We start from the raw sequence: 12,630 nt of genomic DNA on the forward strand, positions 1-12,630 counted from the left end.
TTTGTATTTCCAAGAAACTCACTAGCAACACAGGTACATGTCTATAAGTTGTACATTTGCCTGTGTACATATGTGTCCACTTAAAAGTTCTAAATTGAACTTCATGGCCTTCAAGACATTCTAAGTCACTATGACTTCAGAAATTATCTGAATCAAATTTCAACCAAAATAACCATTGCTGGATCCAAAACAGATGAACAAATATGTCATAAAGTTTTACAGGCACTATACTGCACGTCTACAAAGTTTACAAAGTGAGTGTTTACCTCTGACAGCATAGCCGTCTTTTACTGATGCTGGAAATGGTGGTAGATTATCTTTTGCGTATACATCTTGAGCAAGGACTCGGCCCATTCCATCTAGAAAAGAGAAAGGACCACACTCTATGTCATTGGAGCTAGTGAAAGGGGAAAAACATGTGAACAGCAGTATGCTCTGATGGATGAAATGTATGTGTATGTGACATGAAAAGATTGGAGCCAGAAACTACCGATAAAAGACTTGTTCAGTAAGTCTGTGTTCCTGATTATGGTGAAAATGTTGTCAGTAGATCTGAATACCAAGCATCTAAATCCAGAGGTAACAGCTCTGAAAAATGATCAATCAGAAAAAAAACCGTATTTACTTCCTCAGGACAAGTGTTTGTCCTGAAATCTCTTAAAAATATATACTTTTAAAATAACCTTTCAGAAGTGAATCCTGCATGCAAAAGGTGAGAGGTGATGGATTGAGCCCAGAGGACTCAACATTAACAGTAATGATGCTCAAGTTTCCATAAATTGACAAAGAAGTTTCACAATAGATTAGCTTTGCCTAATTGCTGACAGCATTTCTGCTTAATGGAGGGTGAGTGCACATAAGTGTCAGGATTATTTATTGAAATTTACGATTTTATACCTCTAAATATTTTAATAGCTGTTTCAAACATACTCTTTCCCTTCACTTAGAAACTATGACTGATGAGCTGTAATTTGGCTCAGTCTCCTTGTAGAGACTGGTAAGAATTACTTTACCCTCAGTCAAGTGTGCACTACCTGGTTGCCTTTACAGGGCCAACGAGACCTTTTTTTTCAGTGTGATGTGGAACAGAGTGTAAAATATGTATCTTATCCCTTCGTACAGTGGTAGAGTGAGAAAGAAGACACATGATTAGACGGATTGAGAAGGAGCACACAGGTCAGAACTACTAAGTAGAAGACGGGAAGCTCATCTGTTAATAGAGGCCACTGCTCTTAGAAGTGCATTGTGGCACAAGAAGGCAATATCCAGTTGAAAGTATGAAGGAATGAGAGGATGTAAGAATATCTCTGCCAGGAAAAATTGCATGGATATGTACTTTATGATCTTTCAGACATGCCAAAAGAGAGACATGTACATAATGTGTGTTTTTGTTTTACACATAGTGAAATTGATGTCGCTCCGGATTTGCTGGGAAGGCAGAACACCTAACATTGCACACTAAATGGACAGGTTTTGTTAAAAAGTGCACCTACTTGATTTGAAAATGTTAACCTCCAGTGAAGTGATATTATAAAGGAGATTATATTTTACTAATTAACACAAAGTGATTTAGATAGTAATTAATTATAATAATGATAATACCATTGTGCTCACATCCATATCAACTTTGAGACAGAGGCAAATATTCATATTGCATTTTTGAAATAGGTATTGTCATAAAAATGCTGATAAAACCTGTTAAAGCAACTGGAAAAGCATCTTTGTGATGGCTATCAATACATCTGTGCATCATGGCATATCACTCTCTGTGATACACAATATAAGTTATTAGAAAGCTCATATACTTGCACTGAAAAAAAAAAAAGCAGACATTTAAATTAGAGCATAGAGAAGGCAGCTATCAAAGGCCTAGTAAAAACACCCTGCTCGCAGACACACAAAATCTCACACAAAAGTAATGATTCCAATTTTAGCAGGCATGTTGTGTCTTCATTTTATTCCCTGTCTGCATGCAAAATAACACCAATTAGAGCAAAGTTGAACAGTATGTTCCTGGCATTCTGCTACACAATATTTGAAGGGAATAAATGGCCAGCCAGTAGCAGGAATGAATCTCATTAAGGGGAGAAAAATCTATGAATTATTTGCTGAAGCTGTAAGCATTTAAAATGAATCAAGTCAGCAACTAAAGAACAATCTGAAGTACCTCTGTACCTTCCTTATTTGAGCAGTTATTTTAGAAATACACCATTGACCTTATTTTGATTAGCTATTAAAAAATGTTCCAAAATATGTTCTAATGTCATCAAACTGCCTCATGATGCATTCTGATTCTAAACTAAAATTACATTAAACCCACTTTGCAAATGCAGAATTTTTTTAAACTTAGCTGGTGAACCTGGTACAGTTCTGTGAAGAATTTTGAATTCTTGGGGTACTAATACTGGGATAAATCAGTGAGACGAGTATCATACTAGAGGTGATGGAATTGCTCCCATTTAGTAAATATCACCCCGGTAGCACTGCAGAATGATATGAAAAGTCAATGTTATCAAACTGAATAAGCAGTGAAATAAACCTAGTCAAGCTCTACAGATGTTACAGGGCTCTTGGACTGCATCACAAAAACTGCTTTGTACTTTTAATACCAGTTAAACTTCTGCCTCTTCTTAGTTTCAGAAGAATAAGAATTTTTCTGTCTAAAAACTTAACTTTATATACCCATGCAGCAATGCTTAGGTAACTGCATTAGCTGGAATAAAAGGCTAATCGGGGGCTTGATACTGATACTGATGATGCTGCTTGCAAAATATGTTTCAGATGCCTATTTTTTTATGGTGTAAAATGCTTTAGAACTGTTCTTTTATATATATATATAGAAGAGGCTAAATGCTCTATATAGGTGCTGAACTACATTTTCCAGTGTGGAACTCATGTTTCAAAAGAAAACTTTACTCATCCTTACCCTTACGTTAGGAGAGAATAGATCTGAGAGACTACAGCATGCCTTGACTTAATCAAGAATAAAATCAGGATTGTACTGGCACCTTGTACAGAGCACTGTTCAGCACCTTTATTTATGAGGATGATTACTATACAATATGTTTAGTAAAGTAAGTTAATCAAGTTAAAACTAATTAGGTAATTTGTTAATGAAATAAACTGCAATCACTTTCTTTTCAGGGAAGCTATGCTCCTGAAAGATAATTTTCAGAAGCTCAGTGTTAATTCAAGATGCAAAACCACAAAAAAGCCAAACACAGCACAAGAGTCCTTTTCTAAGTATTGTTAGGATTAAGACCTCCAGGACTAAATTTTTGTTATCTCCTAAAATGACAGCTATACAAACTGAAAAATATATAACTAAATGAAAACTTGGTTCTTAATTAATTGTATTCTTCAAAAATCAACATTTTTTAGCCAGCTAACATATATGTGTGCCCCCACACACAGATACATAAATATGCCTATACAAAAAAATCCTAAAGATTGGTCTGTATAATGCTACAGTGATCACCTAAGAACTTCTGACAATGAGATTCCATCTTGAGATTTGTATCTGTACATTAAGAGAACCAATTGTCTGGTATCACAGATGTGTCCTTAAATGTTCAATCATTAAATTTCATACTCTGTATTGGGAAATATTACAGTGCTAAAATAAATGTATACTCCTGGAAAAAGAAATAAATAATAAATAACAGAAAATACAATTTTGCAATACAGTTCAAAAAGACACAGGAATACATATTTGTTAATACTTTCATTGTTGGTACAATTATGTGAATATTAAACTACGAATATAACTCCACAGATGGTGTTCTTACCATGTACGTACCTCTTATTTTTAGTGGGATGGAAAAGTGTGATAACTGAAGTGTCTCAGCAGAATAAAAACCAGCATGTTCCAGACTTAGAATCAGTCTGAATTTAACGTCAGTAATCAGGTTTTTATGTCAGTCATTAGGTAACATGAAAAGCAAAATGAAACATCAACTAAAATATGTCATGGTTTTGTCCAGCCAGGAACAAAGAGCCACGAGGGTGCTTGCTCACTCCTCCCACTCCTGGTGGAATGGGGAGGGGAATCAAAGGAAAAACTCACGTAAGTTGAAATAAGAACAGTTTAACAGAACAACAACAGCAGCAAAACCAAGTTAAGGAGAAAGAGTTAAACAATAAATGAGGAGATATACAAAGGGGATGGTGCATGATGCAGTTGCTCACCACCCAAGACCCGAAACAACAGCTCTGGACCAGCAGCCAAACCCGGAGTTCCCAAGTATCTCTCCTGGCCAGCTCCCTGACGATATGTACTGGGCATGACATCAGTATGGTATTGAATATCTGCTGGCAGGCCTGGGTCAGGTGCCCATGCTATACCCCGTCCTATTTCCTCACAGAAGTTAGCCCTATCCCAGCTAAACCCAGTTCCTTATAAAATATAACCTTATCCTAGCCCAAACGAGGACATTCCACCCCTTATTCTCTACCATCTATGTCATGCCTAGTTTTACATTTTACAATCATCTACCACTACATTTCCTCTCCCTGAAAATATGGAGACACACACAGAGACATATCACTCCCTCAGTTTATGTGCCATCCCTCTAATGTGCACATTGAGTTCCTTTAGTCCATAACTTCAGGTCTTCATTCACTGTAAATCTTTCACAGCAGGAAAGATGGGGTGTGTGTGAGGTGGGTCATCACACGCAGTATCAGGAGTTTGCAGTGGGTCTATTCAGTGTGTCTTATGCCCACAATCTGTAAGTTGAAGGCATTGATCTTGAGGAAGTCACTGGGCACCAGTTCACATTCCACCATTCTTGATTTTGCTCATCCAAGGTGGTTCTTACTGCAGTATCAGTGATATGGCATAGAGCAACTATGGTAGTGGTGACATGCAACAGTAGAGTTGTTAAATAACTAATATCATACAATTCAATTCACAGGCTATTCTCACCCAAAATCAAATTCCCTTGAGGTACACACTGAGTCTCCCCATCCTTGTGCATCACCCACCAAGTGCATGCAGGTCCCTGACTGAAAAACAACCCCACAATAGGTTTGCTTCTACCTGAGGCAGGACACACCCAGACTATCTTCCCTAATATCTTTTACGTGTACTACAGGGACTTTATCTCCTTCTACAGTATGTAACAATTCTGTTTGGGCAGGGCCAGCTCGGTTGACAGATCCTCTAGAGTTGACTAATCAGGTGGCCTTTTCTAAATGTGTATCCCAGTGTTTGAAGGTCCCACCTCCCATTGCTCTCAGTGTGGTCTTCATTAATCCATTGTATTGTTCAATTTTTCCAGAGGCTGGTGCATGATAAAGGGATATGTTAGACCCACTCAATGCCATGCTCTTTGGCCCAGGAGTCTATAAGGTTGTTTTGGAAGTGTGTCTGACTCAATTCTTTCTTGAGTGCCATGTTACTACAGGATTTTCTTTTCAAGGCCCTGGATGGTGTGCCAGGTGGTGGCATGGGGAACAGGATATGTTTCCAACCATCTGGCAGTCACCTCCACCACCATGAACACATCACGTTTGCCTTGGCGAGTCTGTGACAGAGTAATGTAATCAATCTGCCAGGCCTCTCCATATTTATATTTCTGTCATCATCCTTCATACCATGTGGGCTTCAACTGCTGGGTTTGTTTGATTGTACCACGTCTTGCATCCATGGACAACCTGTCGATCATGAGACCATCTGTAGGTGGCATCTCTTCCTTGATGGCCTGAGGTGTCACAGGCCCATCGAGCTAAAAAGAAATCCCTCTTGTGTTGCCAATCCAAATCTACCTGAACCGCTCCAATCTTAGCAGCCTTGTCCACTTACTGGTTATGCAGATATTTTTCTGTGGCCCTGTTCTTAGGTATGTGGGCATCTACATGGCTTACTTTCACAACCACCTTCTCCAGCTTCTCAGCAATGTCTTGCCATACTGGGACAGACCAGATGGATTTGTTCTGTTGTTGCCAGTTCTGTCTCCATTGTTGTAGACGCCCCCACAAAGCATTTGCAACCAACCACGTGCCAGTGTACAGGTAAAGTCTCAGCCATTTTCCTTGTTCAGCAATGTCTAAAGCCAATTGGATGGCTCTTACCTCTGCAAACTGGCTCGATTCACCCTTTCCTTCTGCAGTTTCTGAAATTTTGTGTAGGGGACTTCCACCTCTGATGCCTTCCCACAAGACAACAAAACCCATCAGTGAACAGGGTATATCACTTCTCATTTTCTGGCAGTTCATCATACGATGGGGCCTCTTCAGCACGTGTCATCTCCTTCTCTGGTAATATTTCAGTGGCTTCACACTCTGGCCAATTTGTGATCAATTCTAGAATTCCAGGGAGGCTAGAATTTCCTATGTGAGGTTGTTGTGTCATTAGTGCAACCCACTTATTCCAGGTAGCATCAGTTGCATGATGCATGGGGAAGGCCCTCCCTCTGAACATCCAGTCCAGCACTGGCAGTCAGGGTGCTAGGGGAAGCTGTATTTCTATGTCAATCACTTCCAAGGCAGCTTGACCTCTTTCATACACCGCCAGTTATCTCCTGGTAGAGTGTATTGGGCCTTGGATCCTCTGTATCTCCAACTCCAGAATCCAAGGGGTTGGCCTCAAGTCTCACCAGGTGCTCACTGCCAAAGACTCCAAGTAGGGCCATTCTTCCCACCCACAGTGTTAGAGCATATTGTTAAAATCTGGTCCTGTCTGGACTGGCCCAAGTGTCATTGCACGAACAATCTCCTGCTTAAATTGTTCAAAACATTGTTGCAATTCAGGACCCCCCTCAAAATCATTTTTGCTTCGTGTCACACGGTAGAGAAGGTTCACAGTCATACTGTAATTTGGAATGTGCATTCTCCAAAAACCCACAAGACCTAGGAAAACTTGTGTTTCCTTTTTGTTAGTTGGTGTAGACATGGCTGCGATATTGTTGATCACATCTATTGAGATATGATGACGTCCATCCTGCCATTTTATTCCTAAAAATTCGATCTCCTGTGCAGGCCCTCTGACCTTACGTTGTTTAATAGCAAAGTCAGCCTTCAGAAGGACTATTTTCTTCAGAAGAATTATTTTCTTCCCTTTCTCATGAACTTTCTCTGCTGAGTTTCCCCACATAACAATGTCATCAATGTACTGCAGCTGTTCTGGGGCCTCGCCCTTCTCCAATGTGGCCTGGATCAGTCCATGGCAGACAGTGGGGCTATTTCCACCCCTGGGGCAGTTGATTCCAGGTGTTCTGAACCCCTCTCCAAGTGAAAGTGAACTGGGGTTTGTACTCTACTGACAAAGGGATTGAGAAGAATGCATTGGAAATATCAATGGTGGCATACCATGTGGTTGCCTTGGACTCCAGCTGGTATTGGAGTTCCAGCATGTCCAGCACAGCTGCGCTCAGCGGCAGCATGACTTCATTCAGGCCACGATAGTCCACTGTCAGTCTCCACTCTCCACTAGACTTTCACACTGCCCAAAGGGAGAGTGAGTTTTGCTGATCACCCCTTGACTCTCCAATTGACAAATCAACTTATGAACAGGAATCATGGAATCTGTTGGTACGATATTGCTGCCAGAGCACTGCTGTGGTTGCAATTGGTACCTGTTTTTCTTTATCAGCAATCCCATAGCAGAAGGGTCCTCTGGGAGGCCAGGCATGCTGGACAGTTGTTCAATTTCCTCCACTGCAGCCACACTGGAGGTCCACTGGTACCCTTCTGGGTCCTTGAAACACTCTCTGTTGAGGTAGTCTGTGCTCAGGATGCATGGAACTTCTGGGTCTGTCACAATGGGGTGTTCGTGCCACTCATTCCCAGTCAGGCTCACTTCAGCTTCTAACAAGAATAGCTGTTGAGATCCCCCTGTCACTCCAGAAATACATATGTGTTCTGCCCCTTTATAGCTTGATGGCATCAGAGTGCATTGTGCGTGAGTGTCCGCAAGAGCCTGTGCTCTTGTGTATTTGATGTGCCAGGTCAGGAAATCCACACAGTCCAATAAATCCATCTGTCCCCTTCCTTCACCTTGCCAGAGGCAGGTCTCCCCTGACACTGGCCATGGCAGTCATTGCTTACTTTTTGCAGAAAAGAGATAGAAGTCCCCTCAAGGGGATCAGAATTGAAATCAACCCTTCCGTTCTATCTAGGGGGCTGCTCATTCGAAACTGGAGTGGCATCTTTCCAGGAAAAATTGCTCCTTGTAACTTCCTTCCCCTGTAACTGATGCCTATGCCCTTAGGGCTGAAGTAGGTTGCCCATCCCACTTGTTCATGTTCTCTCCCTGGTCTCACAGGTAAAACCACAAAACACTCTGTGATGTGTACTCTCTATATTCTCTCTCGAACAGAGGGGCACCTTCTCCTAATAGCTGAAGTACAGGCTCAGGCAGGTGGAGGGTGAGACTTATCTTCTTTGAATTGGCAGAACTCTTGTGGCAGTTTCTCTACAGCTGAGATGACAGCCTGTAGGGAGGAAGACAGACTTCCTTCATATTTCCGAAGTTGGGTAGCCGTTTCCTCCACTGTTTGACCCTCACCTTCTCTCCAGCAGATGACTGTCAATGAATTGGCATGAGACGGTGGTGCACTTTGTAGACATCTTTGCCACATAGATTGTGTGCATTGAACCTCATCTGGGTCTGTTGGTGACTGCTCATTATAAATCATTTCCAGCACAGCTAACTCCATCAGGTACCTAATACCTTTCTCCATGGTGGTCCACTTGCCTGGGTGGCATATAATATCTTCCTTGAAGGCGTGTCTTTCCTTCACGCCCCACAAGTCACCTCCAGAGGCTGAGGACTTGTGTCTTTCTTCCAATTGCCTTGTCAATGCCCCCTTTCCGAGACAGGAAGCCCAGTTACCTGGCTTCCCTGCCCTCTAGGTCCAAATTGTTGGCCCTGTTCTCCCAGCATCGGAGCAGTCAGGTGACAATGTGCTAACCTAGGTGGCAGTTAAAATACTTCCATACATCTCACATCTCACTCAGGGATTAGGGGGTTACCTTTGGCTCTGACTCTTCCTCCCACTCCCATGATGACCCTGGTTCATCTTCATCCCTCACAAGGCACACTGGCGCAGGTTGATTCTCTGATTCAGCAGCAGTGTCTGCTGCTGGAGTTGGGGCGGCAACAGTGTCAGTTGCCTGGGGTTGAGTAGCCACAATTGTTGCTAGGGTGAGGTTCTTAATCATTACAAGTAAAAAGTTCTTCAAATATCTGCCCATATTCTCCCATATGCCCATTCCCTCTGTAGCTACCCAATCTCAAATTTCTTTTGTCTGCAAAACAAATTTTGCAACCCTAACCAAGACAAATAGGAGATGGAACAACAAAACCGTGGTGCCTGTAACACTCCAAGTGTATTCAGAATTGTCAAAAGCTATTGCACTTAACTTGAAGGAGTAATAGAAGATGAAGGAGTGGGAAAAATTATGTCCCTCCATTTTTCCCATGAATTGAGTGTCTTTATTGAGTTCTGAGAGGAAGTGCCCAAGGTGTGGAAATGCCGACAGAACCATATACAAGTACCAGCATAACTTCATAACCAGTGATACAACCATATCGCAAGCCAATGCCACTCAGTATGTTCAAATGAATGTTTTAATCCCTTTTCCAAAGGTGATAAACAATATAACAGAGAATATATAGTTAATGTAAGAAATTACAGACCAGCACTATGCAAGCATATAAACCAACATTGTGATCAGCAACCATTCAGCTAATATCAGAAATGTATGGAACAAGTTTGTTTTAACCTACTCTTCTATTTCAACCCTGTGGGCCCCATGTTGGGCTCCACTTAATGTCATGGTTTTGTCCAGCTGGGGACAAAGAGCCACAAGAGTGCTCGCTCACTCCTCCCACTCCCGGTGGAATGGGGAAGGGAATTAGAGTAAAAGGAAAAACCCGCGTAAGTTGAAATAAGAACAGTTTAATAGAACAACAGCAAAAGCAAGTTAAGGAGAAACAGTTATAACAATAAATGAGGGGATATACAAAGGGGATGGTGCATGATGCAGTTGCACCCAAGACCCGACACAGCTGCTCCAGACCGTCAGCCAAATCCGCGGTTCCCATATGTCCATCCCAGCCAGCTCCCCGCCTATATGTACTGGGCATGTCAGTATGGTATCGAATACCTGTTGGCAGGCTTGGGTCAGCTGCCCATGCTGTATCCCGTCCTAGCTCCTCACAGAAGTTATCCCTATCCTGGCTAAATCCAGCTTCTTATAAAAGTTAACCCTATCCTAGCCCAAACCAGGATAAGATACTCCAGAGAATACTAGAATACCTTCTCCAACTTTTACAGCATATTCCCATACAGTGGAATGACAGAAACAACCAAATTGTCTTTGTGACAAATTAGAGTATTCATAACTACAAAAGATATAAACAACTAGCTACGACAAATGATGTTCATTCTATCTTCCTAAGGACATTTTGAAGAGCATGTAATCTGAATACGACTCTGTTATTGGTATGGTGACATTACCAGTATGCACACAAAACTTGTTACTTAGTCCACATTTTGAATGTTTTTTAATATTGAAATGAATTATATGGTGAAAGTATGTCCAAAGCATGTTGCAGCAGGAAATACTGGGATTTTCTGTGATTTCACCATAATGGTTTATAAATCAGATCTATGAAAAGGCTGCTACCTCCTGTTGATATATTTGCACAAAGACTGGTGTATACAAATAAATAGACAGCAATGTTATTATTACACGTGTCAACATACATGTATCATGTGAGGATTATATTTATTCTCTACCTAGAAGATCATTATTTGCCACATTTTACTAACTTCCAGGGAAAATACAGCTTCTGTCTAGAAACACAACAATGACACAAAAGTGCTGCGAAACAGCATGGGGGTTTTCATCCAGAAGCGTAAAAGAGAAAGGGATGGAGAAAAATAAAGACAAAAGGACAAGAGAATAAGACATACTTACAGAATCAAGGACAAAAAAAAAGAAAAAAAAGAAAAAATAACAGCTTACCAATACTTGTTTTTCCCAATAATCAGTAAAACTCAAATTCAATAGCTTAATTCTTCATTTAGTTTTGTATTAGAAGTTTTAAAAAATGAAAACTATTTTGAAGTGAAAACAAGAATAATGCTGCAGTACCTTATATAGAAAAGCATAAACATAGTCTGTGTTTATTTTTCAGGGAGGTACATGCTGGATTTTTATCCTTCATTTCAGGAGTTCAGTGCTGTATATGTAGCATTTATTTGGACTAAATGTACCTAACACTGGCTCATCACATCATCCATAAAGGTCGTCTAAGCAAAGACATTTAACTAACCGCTACCCAAAAACATCTAATAGCTGTGCTCAGGCATTTATGCCTTAATGCCTTCCTTTTATCTGCACACCATCATTAAAGTGCAGAGTGTAGTATGCATATCCCTTGTCGATGCAGTATTGGTAGTGTTCTGGAAGCATCTTCTCATACATCTGCTTTCCATTACCACTACCACAGTATAGGGGAGTGCTGATTTCCACTTGAGAGTCACTAAATATGCACAGGTGTGATTCTACATACAGTCTGCAAAATCAGTATGTCAATATGAAAACAACTCAAAGCCTTAAGAAAACCTCATATAAATCAGTAACAGTTATCCTTGATTGTGAAGTTTCAATAAATCAAACATTAAATGCAAGTAAGACATCAGAAAAAGATCAAATGTAGTGGTAGAATAGAAAGGGAATTATGTTGCGTTTATGAGAAGAGGAGTCAAATTCTGGAATGACTACTAGGCCAAGTAGGATCTGGAAAAAGAGACTTAGACAATCTGTTAAAGATACAGATATGGAAAAAGTGATCTGGAATCAATAATCACTTTTATTTGACCATTAATCTCAGATTGGAAAGGGGTTTAATGAGAATCTCTCACAGTTAAGAGAACAGAATGAATGATCCCAGTAAAATTCGGAGCTACCTGGCATCTACAAAAGTCTGATGCTAAATCAACCACTGAAGAAAACTGTGGTTTCTCTGTTTTAGCTTTGTTGCATATCATACAGACCTGAAGAAAATTCATGTATACAGCTTCCTTCAGGGAGCAGCACTGAGCTCAATCAACATTCTCCTGACTTTGAAAGGAGACCTGTGCTCCTATTATTGGCATTGCCTAAAGCAGTTTCTCCTGGGGAAGGTATGGCTTCAGACACTTCAAAGCATTAATAAAAGAGCAAGTGCTTGAAAGGGTTGTAAAATAAGGAAATAACCACCTTAATCCTCACAAATAATTCAACTTAAAATACCTCTGTAATTGATGATTTCTGTTCCAAGCACTGGGGTCATCTCCAGAACTGTGATGAAGGCCTTGTCCATAGATGTCAATGGGAATGGAGACATGCGGTGCCTTCTTGCTACCTTGGTAATGTCAACAGCACTGTGACCTGCAACAAGAGAGCAGTGAGTTTATAATGCATAGATGTACAAAATGGTGTTTCATTTAAACAGCTTTACTGAAATTATCTAGCATTAAAGGATCAACTAAATTAGTTACCTATCACTATTGAGCATTTATGTCAGACATTGGGAAGGCACTGTGATCATCTAGAATAACAAGAGAGATTTAAAACAAAATACAATTTACAGTTGAAAAAGTTCACAGAAGTGTGTATCTTTACTTTTGTCAT

The 12,630-nt window shown here is 40.6% G+C and overlaps 1 protein-coding gene across 3 annotated transcripts in view; it reads right to left on the reverse strand.

The window, feature by feature from the left end:
• Positions 1-12,630, reverse strand: part of GPHN (gephyrin) — a 303,175-nt gene that overhangs the window by 40,761 nt on the left and 249,784 nt on the right. For all 3 annotated transcript variants that reach the window (XM_061998238.1, XM_061998239.1, XM_061998237.1), the window contains 2 exons: positions 12,250-12,387; positions 267-359 (listed from right to left, as the gene is read on the reverse strand). In XM_061998238.1, the coding sequence (XP_061854222.1) occupies positions 267-359; positions 12,250-12,387 (231 nt within the window). The remainder of the gene's footprint in view (positions 1-266; positions 360-12,249; positions 12,388-12,630) is intronic.

Source organism: Colius striatus, chromosome 6, assembly GCF_028858725.1.
Source record: "Colius striatus isolate bColStr4 chromosome 6, bColStr4.1.hap1, whole genome shotgun sequence".
Taxonomy (NCBI): Eukaryota; Metazoa; Chordata; class Aves; order Coliiformes; family Coliidae; genus Colius; species Colius striatus.